The following is an 18,695-nucleotide window of genomic DNA, read 5'->3' on the forward strand; positions in this document are numbered from 1 at the left end:
GTAGCTTTTAAAAGGTTGTTTCTCACAAAAAAATCCTTGAAAGTTTATTAAAAATATGGAGTAACTTTATATGGGTTGTTAAAAATTAATTCTTTACTTTGGTAAAATTAATCTTAACTTCGGGCGGCTTGTTCTGATTTATTGAACTAAGTTGATCTGAACTGATTAGATCTGAACTGAATTGAATATTTTATGAAAAAAGGAAATTAGGAATTGAACTGAATTGATTTGATTGGAGCTAAACTGAACTGAACTGAAAATAAACTGAAGAGAACAAGCCCTTCTTTTGTTTGTTAGAACCGAATTTTATTTATTTATTTTTTTTTTTTTTTTGGCAATGGATAATTAACTGCATGCCAAGCCCATTAACCTTACAAAAATCGTCATCAAATCATAATGGAAAGAAATAATAATAATGGTTATTTTTTATTTTGTTTTTTTAAAAAAGAAAAAAAAATTCATAGTCATTATTAGTTACATTATAAATCTCCAATAATACTAAGCTCTTATCTATGCGATTAATTACTATCTAATGAAAGTGTCTGTATTCAGTGCATACATTCATATATTCAATCCAATAGCATCCAAAAACAAAAGGAAAAAGATTAAGATATTTTAAAAATCAAGAATGAAGAATCAAGAATATGATATTTTAAAATTACTTGCAAATGAACCATGGCTTTATTACTCTATTATAGTTATGAAACATCGCCAATATAAAGGAGTGGATGCCCCAGATTCTCATAATGAGAAAAAAATTTGTTTCTCACATAGCATTTTTGTAAATAAACCAACAACATTATTTAATTGTAGAGCACACAATAATTAAAAAGTTGTTGATTTATTCACAAAATGCCCCCATGAGAAACAAATTTTATTTTTTAATATGGGAAACAGGAAATTTTCCTATAAAGGATACTTTGACTTGATTAATTTTCTAATATATAAAAACAAATGTTATTGTATAATCCATTGTTGGATTTATTATAATATATTTTCAATATCAAATTTCATATAATTTTACTAACATATAATTAGATTTATTAATGGTCAAAGTCGTGTCTCGACATGCGTGTTTGGTCAAACTGTAACACTTATTAAAACACGGAGTGAGTATGATATTTCAATATTACATGTAAAAGCTACATTTTGGTTCTTATAAATTGCTCCTAAAATCCTCCCATTTTCCTGCACCAAAAGCATTCTACTACCCCTCTCTTTTTCTTCTTTCTTCTCCCCAATTGCGATTCCTCTCTAGTCTCTAGTTTTCTCCTTTCTCCCTTATTCTCCCCAATCGCGATTCCTCTCTAATTTTTAGTTTTCTCCCTTCTCCTCCCTACTTCCGATTCTTCGCTAATCGATTTTTTTTCATCTTCCAGAATTGAAAATGGCCCCCTTTGAAAACCGAATCTCTTTACTCCCAGAGGCAATTCTCATCACCATTATTTCACTTCTTCCCATCAAAGACGCCGTTAGGACAAGCATCTTAGCAAAGAAGTGGCAGTACTTGTGGCGACAATGGCGTTCCCATCCTGATGTCGAAATAAACGAGCGCCTTTTTGCCACCCCTCTCACAAATATTGATCCACAACACCCAAATTTCGAACTTGAAATGCAAAATCTCAAATCCAACCAAGAGTTTCATTGCTTAGAATTCGGGTTAAAGTGGCTATTAGGTAAAAAATCTCCTATCTCATCTTTTAGCCTTACTTTCTCAAACCCTCAAAATTGGCAAGTTAAAATTGTGGAACTCATAAGGCTTGCCCTTGAACGTAACACCAAGTCTCTAGAACTAGATTTTTCGTGTCCGAGTTTTGAAACTGAAAGGTTTGATCTTCCAAACTTTGTGTATAATTACACACTCTTAGAGTCCTTAAAATTGGTATCATGCGGAATTGTTATAGACGACGATTTCACGAATATCGGTCAAAACTTAAAAAGTGTCACTTTGGCGTGCGTTAGATTACAAGAATTATGGGCTATTAGGACATCGAGTCCAAGTTGTCCGAAACTCGAATATTTATGTTTGTCAAAGTGTTTTGGTGCAACAAATTATGTGATTCAATCCGACACATTGAAGACGTTAGTCGTTGACAAATGTGTTGATTCGTTAAGCTTCACAATTCTTGCACCTAATCTTGTTCATTTCAAGTATTGTGGTGAAGTTGTACAATTTTATATCTTCATATCCAGAAAATTTGAGACGGCCGAATTCGATTTCGGCTTCGTCGGAAAGTTTGATGATGAACATGGTGACGAGATAGCCCGTCCACTTTCCTGGATCAGCATCGCAAGGACGTTCATTGTTGATAGTTACGTCTTGCAGGTATAAGTATTGTTTTTATTTCTCTTCTTAAATTTATTTTTGATCATTTGTTACTCACTTCACCTTCATTTAATTATTAGAAAAAAAGAAAATATAATAATTATTATTTTTAAACAATTCCGATTGAAAACCGTCTTGTTTTCCCCCTTTTGTGAGAGGTTTTATTGCCAATTGGTGTGATACAATTGTTTATTTTTTTTTTCCTTTTGTGAATTGTGAGAGTATTGTACCACCAAGGTGACAACTGGAATAATGACAGTTGTCCTAGAAAATTAAATTAGCCTAAAAAAAATTTATAGTTGCATATGTCATGTGTTTAATTTTGATTAAAATCTCATTGGTTTTTTAAAGTATGCTTTTTTGCATTTTTGTGAGCATGATACACCTAAAATGTGAAATGAATTGTTGGAGGATGCCCCAATTTCTCAGGGTGCGAAAAGAATTTGTTTCTCATGGGGGCATTTTTGTAAATAAATCAACAACTTTTTCAACTTTATTTAATTGTGGAGCCTACAATATTGAAAAAGTTGTTGATTTATTCACGAAAATGCCCCCATAAAAAACAAATTTCATTTCAACATAGTTGGGTTTAATGGGGGTTATTGGTAGTAATCGCAACATCTTAAAAAAATTTGCGGTAGTAATTCACAACTTTTTTTAATTTGCGGTAGTAATTTACAAAGTGGTATTAACTTGCGGTAGTAATTCACAACTTTTTTAATTTGCGGTAATAATTTACAAAGTGGTATTAACTTGCGGTAGTAATTGGCAAATTATCATAAATAAAAAAATAAAAGACAAAGACAGTACTCCGTATATTATGTGATGAAGGGAGTAACATCATCTTATAACTTGTGTATTTTACTTTACTTTCGCTACTTTGATTTTTGATTTTTTTATTTTTTTATTTTTTTTATTTTTTTTTTTGTCAAATTTTATTCAGTTAGTTGTTTCTTTTCCATGTTATAAATGCAGAGTAATTAACTTTATGTTAAATTCTACCATGAAGGTACTTCCTCTTGCAAATGCAAACCCGGGGGAATACCAAGTGAAAAATCTGATAATTAAAACTGCTTTTCATGAATTGGAATTTGAGGGTATACGTATGATGTTAGATATATTCCCTTTGCTGGAGGAAGTCAGGATCGAGCATGGAGAACATATCATTTTCGAGGTAATGTTACTTCACCTCTGCATCCATTAGTCAATTGTCGAAGACTTCATTTATTTAAAAATAATAGTCACATATACTACCTCCGTTAATTTTTATGTGCTTGGAGTATTTTATATCTCACAAATAATACCCCAAAGTTGCCCATAAAAATTAAGAGAGGTAGTATATTTGAATATAATATAATTTACTCTTAATAAAATCAAGAATTTAAGTTGATGGTTTAAATTAATTTCGTGGAGCAGGAAGACATGGCGGAACGTGGCTACTACGCGCCTACGAGCCCTTCAACATATTGGCAAAGAGTGAAACCAAAGGCGCAAGGATGTGTACCAAAGACGTTGAAAGTTGTGGAGTTTATAGGGTTTCAAGGAACACCAAATGAACGTAATCTGTTGATTTATTTTATTCAATATGCATGTCCAGCTGCGTTACGAAAAATCATCTTAAGGGCTGCTAATCAAGAAGGAGAGGATTTTGCCATCCGCGTAAAAGATGTTTGCGCGGTAAGGAAAATAAAATTTAAGGTACAAGTTATCTTACAAGATGGTGTCGTCTACGAAGGGACGCCAGTGAAAGAAGATGTTCAAACAACCTGATTCTTGCTCCATCAATAACCTGCGTGAAATCGTCGAAAATGGTTCAAGTTATTATGAACTCCGAGAACTTCGTAGTAGTAATGTTATTAGTACCTTAATGTCCCGAGTAATTATACACTCGGTAGTAGTATCCTCTTAAAACTCATTTTGGAGACTTTGTCAAATTTAATTTTTATGTACTAGTACTTTTTCAGTTTAATCAATAATATTATTGTGGCTTTATGTTTCATTTTTTTTTTGCAAACGGCTTCTTATGATGATTTATGTTAGTCAATCCCAAATCATTATGGGGCTAAGCCGCTAAAGTTTATTGTTGATGTTGTTGCTAATGTTGTTGATTGGTGTTTCCTCTCAACATCTTGAGTCCTTAATGGTAAAGAGAATTATCACAGAATGTTAATCATTCTAGGATCTTAATTAACTTCATCCTGCAAATATGTGCTGCGTACAAGTTTGTCAACTGAACTTGAAAAGGCCTTGTTCGAATTCTCAAAGTTAATTAAATCATTGCCTTAATTCATGGATCGTTGGCCGTCAACAATTTCCTTATCAAAATATGTTGTTAACATTTTTCTTAAAGTTTTAGTTTTGTATTATACATTATCAAATGTGAATGGGCAGATGTAGTTAAAGCTTATTAAAGTTCTGATGAACCGGGTGGGCCATACTTAAAAAAAAAAAAAAAAAAAAAAAAAAAAAAAAAAAAACTGCACATTTTTTTCTACTAGGTTTTCATGTCCTCCACACTTGTTCACGTTTTCCTACCTCTAGATTTCTCTCTCCTTTAACACACCACTCAAGCAGTCAAGCCTCCTTCTCTAACCCTTTCTTTGTCTTCTTCTCCTTCCTTAACTACTAATCACTAACAATGCAAATTTGGGATATAATCCTTGTATATGATATGTAACCACAATTTACACAATGTTCGTTTGTTATGATAATAAAAGTGGCAGTACCATAATTCAGTCAATTTAAGTTTATCTAATTAGGAGAGCATTTTTAATAGGCCGGGTCTATCTATAAACTATAAAGTGACACATAACATATGTTGTGTACTTGAGTTGTTACATTAGTAGTGAGAAACGTTGTTACATTAGTAGTGACTAGTGAGAAACTCATTAGGTAGCCACCAGAGTTGTGACTAGTGAGAAACTCATTAGTAGTGAGAAACGTTGTTGCATTAGTAGTATACATGAAATGAACATACATAAATAGACCCACATAAATCTTATCATATATATAAATTACTAAGCATTCTGTTTTTGAAACCACATAATTTGTAAAAGGATTATTGATCACACTTAAGGGCTTCATTTAATTTTTTTTTTTTTTTTTTTTACAAAAATGAGATTATTTGACTAATGAGGTACATGATACGAAAATTTTAATCCACCCAGATAGTTAACCACTAGAAATTAAGCGTCTGTTCACTTCAGCTTAATTTTAGTTCAGTTCAACTCAGCTCCAATCAGTTCATTTCAGTTCAGCTCCGATCAGTTCAGTTCATCTCCTAATTTCCTTCTCTCATAAAATATTCATTTCAGCTCAATTCAGTTCAGTTCATTTCAGCTCAATTCAGTAAATATAAACAAACCCAAGCCACTTGAACAATTTTACATCAGTCATATCATTGTTTTACATTACTTTTATTCTTATCATAGCCTCAAAATTAACTGGATCTTTCCTTATAAGATTTTATCCAACTTCATACGAAATCTTGACTTCAGAAAATCCTCAATGATTCCCACTCAATTATCATAGCCTCAAAATATTTACTCTGATTTCCCCCCCAAAAAAGTACTTTTTCTTATGCGAAGTATATAAATTATTTCGTCTCTGTTCTATGGTTACACTTTGATTTTCACGTGTAGTCTCCAATACATGTCTTTGAGCACGTATATATTCAACAAATTTGATTAAAAATACTAAAGAATGATATTTTGGAAATTCGTTACAAGATGAATTGTTCTAATAACATCCCACATAAAGTAGGAGGTTTTGATTTTTATATAATATATATTTATTTTCAAAGTTTTAAACCAAAGTCAAAATGTAACCATAGAATGAAAAAGATGGAGGGATTCAACTTCCTAGATTGGTATAGCATGTTAGATTTTCATAAAATTACTAAAAATCTAATTATCACTTAGAATATAATAATGGAAAAACATGTTCGTTTAACATATATAGATTTACCGCAAACATAAATTTTGTATTTTAGGTAATTAATGTAGCAACGATTAATTTTAACGTATATAGTAAGCTTTTAAAGATTCGTTAAAACTAAATCTCAACTTCTAAAAGTTCGTTAAAATTAAATCTTAAAATCAGTTATTAAAAGTTCGTTAAAGTGAAATCTTATTAACAATTTTAATGAGTTCGTTAATAATGAATATAATCTTAACTTTTAAAAGTTCGTTTAACTTAAATCTCAACTTCTACAAGCTCGTTAAAATCAAATCTTACAAAAGTTTTCATAAGTTCGTTAATATTGAATCATAACTTTGTGAAAATTGAATCTTAAATTTTAAAAGTTCATTAAAATCATATCTTAATTTTTATGATGATTTAGGTTCATTCTAATTAAATCGTGACTTCTAAAAGTTTGTCAAATTTAAGACTTAACTTCAATTTCATAAATTCGTTTCATAAATTTAAATTGAATGTTAACTTCTAAGCATGTTCACTTCAGCTTAATTTCAGTTCAATTCAGCTTCAATTAGTTCAGTTCAGCTCTTAATTTCTTTCTCTCATAAGATATTCATTTTAGCTCAATTCAGTTTAGTTCAATTCAGTTTAGTTCAATTCAGTTCAGTTCAGTAAATGTGAACCGACCCTAAAAGTCCAGTAATTTAAAAAATTATAAATTTCTTTTTTTTTCCTTTTTTTTTTATTTTGAGAGAGCAAACTTCTAATAAGTCATTACAACTGAGTTTTAACTTAGTAAAGTTTGTCAAAATTTCAATAACTTATTTATTATTTTTTTAAATTTTTAAATTTTTTTTTTTGCTATGGATTGCCAAGCCCATTAACCTAATTAAATTAATCGATATCAATCCATCACGGAAAGAATCATTAGTAAGGTTAATAATAATTATGTTTCAATGAAATCATTGACATGATTCTTCAAAATTATGAATCAAATACGCCAATTATTCCTAGGTCTAATATATCCACGCTATTTCCATTAGTGATAGTGTGAAGCGCTCTATATTCAGTGCATACATTCATCCAATAATACAATCAAAAATAGTAAAAGATTTGGACATCAACATTCCTTTTTGTGTTTGTTAACGAATCATTATTGTATCATTCTCATTTTTGTGAAACAACGCCAATATCAAGGATATGATATTTTGATATCTCATGCAAAAACTACATACATTTTCCTTCCTATAAATTGCACCTAAAAACCTCCTTTTCCCTACACTAAAAGCATTCATTCTATCCCTATCTCTTCTTCCTTCTCCCAAATTCCGATTCTTCTCCAATCTTTAGTTTTATTCTGGCCTTGAAAATGGCCCCCTTTCAAGATCGTCTCACGTTTCTCCCTGAGGCAATATTCTTCACCATTCTTTCCCTAATTCCCGTCAAAGAGGCTGCTAGGACAAGCGTCTTGGCAAAGCCATGGAGGAGGTTATGGCTTTTCCGGCCTAATGTCGAGTTAAACGACCGCCTTTTCCTCACCCCTCTCACGGGAATTGATGAACAACACCCAAATATCGAACAAGTAAGGCATATTAACAAATTTTACCAACTATATTATCTAATAAAAGTTGGGTATAAGTGGTTTGCCAATGCACCATATATTTCATCTTTTAGCCTTACTTTCTCCGACCCTCATATTTCCCCTATGAATATAGAGAATCTAGTAAGGCATGCCCTTTATCGCCACCCCAACTATCTAGAACTCGACTTTTCTCCTCCCAGTTGGGAAGACAGACTCCCTTTAAACAATGATTTCATTGAAAGGTCTGATCTTCCGAAGGATGTCTACCATTACACCTTCTTAGAGTCCTTAAAATTGTCTTCTTGTCGATTTGACATGAACAATTTCGCGCTTATTGGTATAACCTTAAAAAGTCTCTTCTTAGCATGGATTGAGATTATAAACGCAACAAACCTTAGGCTAATGTTGCAAAGTTGTCCATCACTCGAAAATTTAAATTTGTCTAAGTGTTTTCAAGGAACACATTATGATATCCAATCCAACACTCTTAAGACGATTGTCGTGGACCAATGTGTTGATTTGTTAAGCTTAACAATTGTTGCACCAAATCTTACTCATTTCAAGTATAGTGGCAAAGTTGTACAATTTGGTGTCATCGTGTCTGAAAACTTGGAGACGGCCGAGTTAGATTTCGGCCTCGTCGAGATGTTTGATTTGGAAGATGGTTTGAAGATTGCTAATCTTCTTCATAGCCTCTACTTTGCAAGGTCTTTGATTGTTGATAGTTACGTCGTTCAGGTAAATTATTATTTTTTTAAAAAAAAAAATAAATTCTAGGATCATTTTAATCTCTATTTAAAATAATCAAATTTGATATAATTCTGTATGTTCTCATCATGACTTATCATTTAATTAATTGAATCGTCAATCGATTTTTTCTGTTTTAATGTGACACATTTAATGGAATTGTAAAGGTATAATTTTACGCATTTGTTTGAGTAAGATGCCTTATGTAAAATGTGAAATGGGTCATAACATAACAGTCTCTTATGACAACTAGTTTTTTACTTGTGAAAAAAAAAAAATCATCAACGGTTATTGTACATCGTACATGCCATGTGGTATAACACCCTATCTTTCAACCACCCATTTGTCACTTTTAATATTTTTTTAATTGTTAAAATAATATTGTTATTATTTTACCATCTTTTATTCAAGTAATCTCTCTCAAAAAAAAACTTCTATTAATTTATTTTATTTTATTTCATGTAATAATTAATTAACTTTATTTTAATTTCTACAATGTAGGTGATTTCTTTTGATGGGGTGAAACTAAATTCTCTTGGACAAAACCGTGCAAAAAACTTAACAATCAAAACAGCTTTTGATGAATCGGAATTTCGTGGAATATGTATGCTTTTAGATGATTACCCTTTGCTAGAGGAAGTCCGGTTCGAGCATGGAGACCATGAGATTTTCAGGGTAATGTAATATATTTTAAATAATTCTCCGACCCTCAATTATTAATTTATTATCGAAACCTTTATTTAAAAATAATAATCGCGTTAGACTCATAAATAAGTCAATTACATTATCTCTTGATATGAAATTAATCATCAAAAAATTTATGCTAGTAACTAATTCAATGTGAGAAATACTTAACTATCAAGGATTTGTACAATGTACAGTTTATTAATTTGTGACCACGGTGTGCTATTCAAATTGTTGTTAGAATTTCGTGTATATTATTGAAACTTTTATACAAATGGATTGGTAAAATTAATTACTTACTCTTCTACGATTTATTACAATTAAATTGGTTTAATTTAATTATACTTATTATGTTGATATAATTTATATAAGGTGTTTAATTTCTTTGTTTAAATTTATTTTATCGAACAGGAAGACATGGAGATGGATTACAATCATGTGGTGCCTCCTGTAACAGATTGGGCTAAAGTAGAACCATCGATTAATGGATGTTTGCCAAATAAGTTGAAAATTGTGGAGATTGTAGGAATGCAAGCAACTTTGTTTGAAATGCATCTCTTGCCTTATTTAGTTACTCAAACCGGTGTCTTACAAAAACTAGTCTTGAGGGCTGGTAATCAAATGGGATATGCGTATGCTAAAGGCGTAAGATTTGTTCTCGCACAAGAGCGTAAGCAAGTGAAGGTTGAAGTTTATTCTGAGGATGGTGTCCTCTATGAACCGTAGAGAGTAACAAAGGTTCGTCAGCCTATGCCTTGCATCGTCAATGAACGTGAGTAATCGACGAAAATTTCATAGATGACATACGATACATGGTGGTATCGAAAGTGATCTATGAAAGTAGAAGAGGTTCAACCTAGTTCTTGCTTCATCAATGAATATGAATAATTTTCTATATTTAAGGATGTTTTATTTTATAGTCTTTTTTTTTTTTTTTTTTTGGTTTGATGAAAGATATAACCTTCTAGTATTAAGTCTAGTTTTTATTTTTATGCATGTAGTTACATATTCTTGATGAAATATAAGCTTTGTTTGAATTTTCAGAACTTTTACATAATGTCTTTGAGAACCTAGCTGTTACAATTGAGTTGTTTTCTTGGCTTTGTTAAACCTGGTTTATTCTAGCTTAAAAATTTCCACAAGTAAGCATCAAATACATACTTTCTTAAAAAGGATAGACGCATAAGTTGAATTTTAATTTATGACAAAAACCAACACCGTTGAATGATTATCAATTTATCATTCTATTAATAAAGAACTGCAGAGTAATAATTACAGTACGTTTTATAAAGATACAACTTATCATTTTAAAATTAATACGAGTATATTAGATTTCATGCCCGTGCAATTCAAGTCACAAAGTTTAAATTACGTATTAATCATGTGAATTTGAACAAACAATCAAAATATATGGTTAGATTTAGTTTTCTTCCTTTTTTCGGTTCCTGTATTTCTTCTTTTCGTTGAAACCCTAAGTTTTTGGTCTAGCTAACCTCGCTCTAAAATGTACTCCAACCTTTCTTTTACTCTGCAACTAGAGTCTTCGCCGTGTGTGTATTTATAGTATTGGTCAAGCGTGGGTTACCTTCTCCCTTAGCTTGAACAATAGTGTTGGTCAAGGGTTATTTCTTAGTCTCATCACTCTCATGTATGTGGACATGTAGTAATTTCATTCTTGTTCTAATACACAGAGAACGCGGCACTTCATGTCATTATGCACTTTTTTCTTGAGCCTTGAGGTATACATTTTTGGTTTAAGATTTGTAGTACAAACAAAATGATCATATATTCATACACAATTAGTAGATCAAAACATTCAAAATTCTCATTTACGCGTCTTTTTTCTCCCTTTTTTTTTCCTGGCTTTTTTTTTTTTTTTAAACCTCGTTCATGTAACTAAGATTCTATCTTGAAGATATGTACATGATGACACCCCGACCGGGGCAGAGAACGTGGAAGAAGGTTCAAGGAAACAGAATTTTACACTAAAAATCAATAATGGGCTCTCCAATAGTGAGATTCCTCTGTACAGTCCAAGGCAAGTTAAAGAGCTTGGCCATGATGAACTTGAAGATTTTGTTCACATTTATGTTATGAGTTGCACTTGAGAAGAATAGAGTCGCGTCCATTGCCTTTGCATATGCTCTTGCCTGAATCAAAAAACAGATCCATAATCACCAAGTTATTAGCTAGTCCGGTCTACACGAGATCAAAGGTTTTACTAAGATTAAACATATCTTAGATAGTGACATACATGATCATATCGAAAACACAAAGTAGATTATAATGTCAATTGATACACTACATATCACCCTTGTAAAACATATCGAAAACACAAGGTAGATTATAATGTCAATTGATACACTACATATTATCACCCTTGTATAACATATCGAAAACACATGGTATGTAGATTATAATGTCAATTGATACACTAGAGATCACCCTTGTATAACATATCGAAAACACAAAGTAGATTATAATGTCAACTGATACACTAGAATCACCCTTGTATAACATATCGAAAACACATGGTACTTAGATTATAATGTCAATTGATACACTAGAGATATCACCCTTGTATAATATATTGAAAACACAAGGTAGATTATAATGTCAATTGATACACTACATATCACCCTTGTATAACATATCAAAAACACATGGTAAATAGATTATAATGTCAATTGATACACTAGAGATATTCAGATATCACCCAAATTGTATAACATATTGAAAACACAAGGTAGATTATAATGTCAATTGATACACTAGATAGCACCCTTGTATAGAACATGTAAAAAGGATCATAATCCGTGCATACATGGTAAAAATTATGATTGAACAATATTCGTCGAACCAAATTCTCCACAATGAGCAATATATCATCAAACGATTTCATATACACTTAAGCAATAATCAAATCTCGTGAATTTACCTATCTTCCCTTGTATGTGAAAAAATGAGTCACACACACCGTGTTAGGCGTATCACTAGTCACTACACAGTCACACATACAATCTACATGTAATAATCCAAATTATCCAATACAGTTAAGCAATACTCTGTAAATCTGAAAGCAATCAAAACAAAACCAACTAGTAAAGCAACTTTGTAAAAAAAAAAAAAAAAGGATATTAACGTGTTTTTTTTTCCTTGCATCAGACTAAAAAGACAAAATCATAAAGATACAAAGAAAATACTAACAAAAGTAGTAAGAGATTTCCCAGATGTTTCAAATCTATCCAAATTATACTACACGGGTGTTCACACCCTGGTAAAGTCATTTACAGGGGTGTCACATTCATTTCAAATTAACAATTGGCCTTTAATTATAAAATACTCGTGCACGAAGAAGATGCACACATACATTGATACATGTTACCCTCAATTATTTTTATCGACGAGGAAAGGAAACTAGGCCGAGCTTACTAAAGAAACTCCAACCAAAATCATACATTACGACGAATATATTTAATTTGTATGACATATTAAGTGTTCAATAAAAGAGTGATCTATATAGTTTTGAGTTATGTTTATTTGTTGTGAGTAAAAAATACTTGTAGAAATGTACCTGAGTGACGATAGTCCACTGCAAATCAGGAGGAAGTCTAACAAAATCATCAAACTTGGTGCCAATTAGTATTGGAATTGCTGTCTGCAATTATTCATGATTCATGGAACATATATTAATCAATTTGTTGCACCTACAAATATTTTGTTCTTTGCAACCAGTTTTAATAAAATGTACTCCTTATCTAAGTACCTAATAAATAAATAATTAAGCAAAAATCAAGCAATTATCATACTGGAAAAAAAAAAATAGAAGTCTCTAGGATTGCTGAAATGAACTACCATAAGAAAGAAAATGGACAATTTAAAAAAAAAAATTTAAATCAGTGAAATACAGAGTACTACTTTGTAAGTATAAAATTTAGGAAAATGTTATACATAGCCCTTAGGGCTACATATAAACATTAAATTTACACTTGAAAATCGTAAAAAGTTAAGAAATCATCAAAATATAAACACTAATTACACTGATTTACGCGTGTTTTTATCATTAATTCCTAATTTTATACAATTTCCAAGAGTGTATTTAATGCTTATACATAGCAGTCACATAAATTGTTTTCCCGCTTAATGATTAATTGTTAACCATTTAACCTCACGTCCTTACTCGAATTAAAGAGAACACCCAAGAGTCTATCGGCAAGCAAAAATAGGTAAATCAAGTGACAATTTTCCAAATAAATTATCAAAAAATCTCAATTAGGATGACATTTTCAATATAAAATCAAAATTTATAGGGCCCACATATAATGAAAAGTTGTTATATTTACAAAATTACCGCTTGATTTACATGTTGGCTTTTTACGGTTTTACCCCCAAGTGATAAAGTATATTAGGGGAGAAAAAGTTAAAGGGTAAAAGTAATATACACAAGCCATCCAAGTAAAATCAATTTAGAAAAAGATTGAAATGAAATACTGTAATTAAGTCGTCAAATTCTTGGAATAGAACAAACAACATTCGTACAAATAAACGTGGGTCAACCAAATGACTTGAAATTAAGACCTTTCAACTAGTTTAATTAATGAAAATTATTAAGATAAAGAGTATGTTGAAGAAATAGACATTTCTCAATGTAGCGTTATGATGAAGACTAAATAGCTTAGCTAAAAGAGACATTATATTCTCTTTTGTCTTAATTCTACCTAACAGAGAGAGAAACCCCCCAAAATAGATCTTTTTCTTAGTAATGAATGGCCATTACTAATTAAGCTTCATTTTCATTCATGGAGTTCCACTAACTATGACAATATACATACCCATCTACTTAGTACAAGTACATAATTAGTAATATACCCATGTTCATTTACATGTCTCCAAGTCAACTTCTTGTATATATACTTCGACAACATTACATTAGGTAGCGTATGGCATGCACGTGTACCACATGATACCAGAGGTTTTGCTTAAGTGTACAATAAAATTAGGATTGATTTGATTTTATAAGCTTTTATTATCTATACTAGATATTTATAACTTGACCAAATAAACCCATATAGTAAAATATGCACAAATTAGTTTACTTTCTTTTATTAACTTCTTTTTATAAATTTATTCGAAATTCAAGCTCTTAAGTAGCTAATTATGCAATGTAACTTCAGGGGAAAAGTAAAAGCTAAAAGTAAAAGAAAGCTCTGGTTTTAAATCTAGTACCTTATTCCACTTTCTTGCTTGATTATACCATCCAATTACACTGCAAATACACAAAATTTCAACACAAATCAATCAATTTTACTCATAAAAAATGCATCTTGAAAACTTAATCAATTAAAGTTTCAAGTAGAAACAAACCTATTCAAAGTACATCTGCTAGTAAGATCAAACATGAACAAGATTGCAACTGCATCTTTACAAGCTATTGGTACATGATCCAAAGAACCATGATCACCTGAAATTAACAAAATTATCATACCACTGCAAATTAATAGTCGTGTTGAGAAAAAATTAAATTACCTGCAACATCCCATATACTAAAAGCAATGCGAGCTCCTTTAACAACCAAAGTTTTATCCATCAAATTCAACCCTTTCATCTGCAAACTTTTCCTCTGTTGTTCATCTCCTACATATTTAATCTACCCACAAAAAAAAATCAAAACTTTAAATCAATTAATACAATCAATCAACATTTAATTCAAGATTAACACATCAATTAAACAAAAAAATCATCAAAAAATTAAAACTTACAACAAAGCTAGTTTTACCAATTTGGCAATCACCCAACAAACTAATCTTGAGATTAACCAAATTAGAGTCACTCTCATACCCACTTCGTAAATCAGCAACTTCAAACTCAACAGCGTTTTCCGGCGATTTTGGCCGGTCAAGCCGTCGGTAATTAGCCGTTGACGGCGGTTTGAAGTTACTAGTACAACAAGAACAAACAATAATCCTGTTCCAAATGAATCGGAAAAATCGCCGGAGAACGGCAACTCGGTCGAGAATTTCCGGCCATCTAATGTTAACTCGGACGATTTTCCGGCAAAGTTGTGTCATTTTTCCGGTGGCTTCATTTATGGTTTGTCCCATAAAGTGTATTAATGGAGGAAGAAGAGAGAGAAAATAAAGAGATGATTTTTAAGTTTTCATTGTTAAAGAAAAAATACGGAGTATTGAATTTGAATTTTAGTTTAGAGGTTTTTTTTTTTTTTTTTTTGTATTATAAAAGGAAAAAGAAAGTTTGAGTCCAAATAGCCGGCTAAAGTAGAGTTTTTGAAGGTGGATGAATAGGGGTATTTATGTCAACCACGAGATGGGAGGTAATGTTCGTTGAAAATTATTATCTACTTCCTATATTTCATGATGTTAGTTACATTTAGTTTGTTGATGGGTGAAGATAATCATAATGGACCTTTGTTGAGGTTGTTACAAGTCGGGATTGGTTCAAGTCTATCTCATTGATACTTGATATACGAGTACATATTAGTTATTTTATTGAATTTTTATAAATTAGAGTTTATATGGGTTATATTTGATGAGACTAGATTTATGATATATTGAATTTTAATTTGATAGATGATAATTTGACGGGATTTTTATTGGATTCACGAATTATGGTTACTATATAAAAAGATTCGATCGTGGTACAATATTTGGAATTGAATTTTATCTTTAGACCTTTAGTAGATTTCGCAAACTGTTACCGTAGTATAGTAAATAGGCTACGTAAGAATTTCATTTTTGGAAACATAATTGAAATAATAAAGAAAGTTATTTGTAATTTTGTACACAAAATAAATAAAGTTAGTTTTTATTCAAAAATGATGTTAAATAAATAAAGTTGGTGACTTGATTTGTTCTTAATTGTCTTAGTATTTTGTCGCTTTGTTGTTGTAGAGTTAATAAGTATGGAACTATGGATCGTGGTTTCTAATAAGCCTTATTATTAGACAAATATACAATTATATTTTTTTTAAGGAACTAGACAAATACTACGTATATAATCCTTCCATTAATTTATATTATTTGGATTTTGCTTATATATAAATTAACTAATCTGCCATCGTTGAATCTTGAATCCTCAATCAGACGAATCTTGTAATTAAAATATATTTAACCATGCATTGATGTATTAGCATAGGTAAAGTAAACAAATGTTATATTAAATCAAACAGATGTATCTACTTATTGTCTTAATGCTTGGGGATAAGACATACACATGCATTATACATGTTGATGTGCTAAAATTTACTACCTTCGTCCTTAAAAGAATGATCCTTTAGTCCCAAAATGTTCATTTGCATTAAAATATATCAATGTTTTTAAAAGTTATTTTTATTAAAAAAAAATTCAATACAAACAATTGATCAGACTGGTCAGGAGAATCAGCCAGCAGCCAAAGCCAACAGTCAATTGCTAAAGAAGGCCTAACGCTTTAGAAAAAAGTGTGGTTGTGTGGGCATGGCAGACATACAGAGCAAAGGATTCATTTCTAATGATCCCTTTTTCTAATGATAGATTTTGTTTATTCTTGTTATTAAGTACTTTTTTTCGTTTTTTTTATTTATAGTTGCAACAGTTTGACTTTTATACTATTTATGTGTTTTATTTTGACTAGGTTCAACGATTTATACTTAAGTAAAAATATAATCAGGTGTAATCTTGTTATATTCGTCTCGACATATACAATTTTAATATGTAAGATTTATACATATTGGTAATAGTGTTGCAATTTAAAAAAAAATGGAGGAAGTAAATTATTGCGATAAAGTATTTGAAAGCTTGCACGTGGACCAATGCCGGAAGAAAACACTTGCTATACGTTAATTTCAGTTGCAATATGTTAATGTAGGATGGGGCTTGGAAAGGAAAATTCTTGGAGGGAACAAATAGTGACTTTTGATCATTTTTATCACCATTTTTTTGATAAAATGTTTCACCTAGGGTTTGCCTCCTATTTAAATTATGTGGCATGTCCACTAAACCAATCTACAATTCTAGAAATCTACAATATTTTAGTTCAAAATTTGAGTTTAGTTTGAAAAAGTCTGAATAGCTCGTTTTAATTTAGTCCAATAAGCTCGATAATATTTTACGAATTTGGACTTGAAATTTTATACGATCCGAATATTAAGGGTCTGTTCATATTTACTAAATTGAAATGAACTGATTGGAACTGAACTAAATATTTTATGAAAGAAGGAAATTAGGAGGTTGAATAAAACTGAACTGAACTGATTGGAGCTGAATTGAACTGAAATTAAGCTAAAATAAACAGACCCTAAGTCGAGCCAACTTTTTTTTTTTTTTTAAACACATCTATAAACAAACTAGTCCTTAATTGGTGAAAAGTAAGAAATGTTGCATGTTGCCAGATAAATAGAGTACTTGTACAATGTTTCCCCAAAAAAATTATAATCTGGAAGTCAAATGTAGACACTTTCCTTATTTTTGCTTACAAATACTCACTAGTATTTTATTTTCACTTTCAATCTTATTGACTTAGCTTGAAGCATGATTATGCGTTTTTTTTTTTTTTTTTTGAATAGCAAAAATATTTCATTAATTAAAAGTCATTCAACATCTATAATAGAGATTCGTCGTTAACAAATACATAAGATATTGAATCAAATAAAATTTTCCTTCATAAAAACTACGATCGTCGAGTAGATCTTGCACTGCGGAGCATCTCCCGCTTATATCGCTGAAAATTATAGCCTTGTTGGAGAGACAATCTAACGATCCTTTGTAGTCGTGAGGATGTTTTTCTGATTCATCTGTTCGTATTCGAAAACTTGATAACTTTTTCACCAACGAAATAATTTCACGACAATCCATTAGATGTGCTACCATGGATTCAAAACTAAGAAATTTCTCCCTGAAAAAGAGGAGATAAACCTTGTCTTTCGAAGGAGGTCGAAAAACCCTTGTCTTTCGAAGGAGATCGGAAACCCTTTCTTTCAAGGGAGAAAAGTTCCTCCCAAAAGGAGGAAGCATTATTATAAACCTAAAAAAAGCAATAAAGAAACAAGGATTGGGGCTTTCCATCGATTAAAATTGATGGAAGCCCCTTCAAAATTCAACAATGGAGGCTAGGGTTTTGGAGAGAGAAAGGAGGAAAAGGAGAAGAGGCTTCTTAGATTCAATTGAGTGTATATTGATTATGCGTTTTCTTAAGTGTGAACTACGAGCAGTAATTAAAAATTTTAAATAGAACATGTGAAATTTTTTGCACCGTGCTTTTTTTTTTTTTTTTTTTTTTTTTTTTTTTTTTTTTTTGACAATGGTTACAAAAGAGAAAACAAACCAAGATAGAGCCCTCAGCCATATTTCCTACATTTAGTGGCTAAGTCATGGGCTCTTTGAACAGTACATCTATCTACTTTGATACACACTAGAAAGTCTCTTTTCGACGCCTGGCACTTAA

At 30.9% G+C, this 18,695-nt stretch overlaps 3 protein-coding genes across 3 annotated transcripts; 2 read left to right on the top strand and 1 right to left on the bottom strand.

The window, feature by feature from the left end:
* Positions 1-1,387: 1,387 nt before the first annotated feature.
* On the top strand, positions 1,388-4,459 carry LOC145628205 (putative F-box/LRR-repeat protein At5g54820). Its single transcript, XM_081680514.1, has 4 exons — positions 1,388-2,326; positions 3,336-3,500; positions 3,743-4,003; positions 4,367-4,459. The coding sequence occupies exons 1-4, from the start codon at positions 1,388-1,390 to the stop codon at positions 4,457-4,459; spliced, it is 1,458 nt and encodes a 485-aa protein (XP_081536640.1).
* A 3,154-nt stretch (positions 4,460-7,613) lies between these two features.
* Positions 7,614-9,983, top strand: LOC145628206 (putative F-box/LRR-repeat protein At5g54820). Its single transcript, XM_081680515.1, has 3 exons — positions 7,614-8,564; positions 9,075-9,248; positions 9,669-9,983. The coding sequence occupies exons 1-3, from the start codon at positions 7,614-7,616 to the stop codon at positions 9,981-9,983; spliced, it is 1,440 nt and encodes a 479-aa protein (XP_081536641.1).
* Positions 9,984-11,024: 1,041 nt separating this feature from the next.
* On the bottom strand, positions 11,025-15,492 carry LOC145627320 (septum-promoting GTP-binding protein 1-like). The gene is made up of 6 exons (XM_081679716.1): positions 15,017-15,492; positions 14,784-14,904; positions 14,622-14,718; positions 14,484-14,523; positions 12,832-12,915; positions 11,025-11,407 (listed from the first exon to the last, which is right to left on the bottom strand). Exons 1-6 carry the CDS (start codon positions 15,356-15,358, stop codon positions 11,243-11,245), a joined length of 849 nt encoding a protein of 282 aa, XP_081535842.1. The 5' UTR covers positions 15,359-15,492; the 3' UTR covers positions 11,025-11,242.
* Between the last annotated feature and the right edge of the window lie 3,203 nt (positions 15,493-18,695).

This window comes from Chenopodium album, chromosome 4 (assembly GCF_948465745.1).
Source record: "Chenopodium album chromosome 4, dcCheAlbu1.1, whole genome shotgun sequence".
NCBI classification, from domain to species: Eukaryota; Viridiplantae; Streptophyta; class Magnoliopsida; order Caryophyllales; family Amaranthaceae; genus Chenopodium; species Chenopodium album.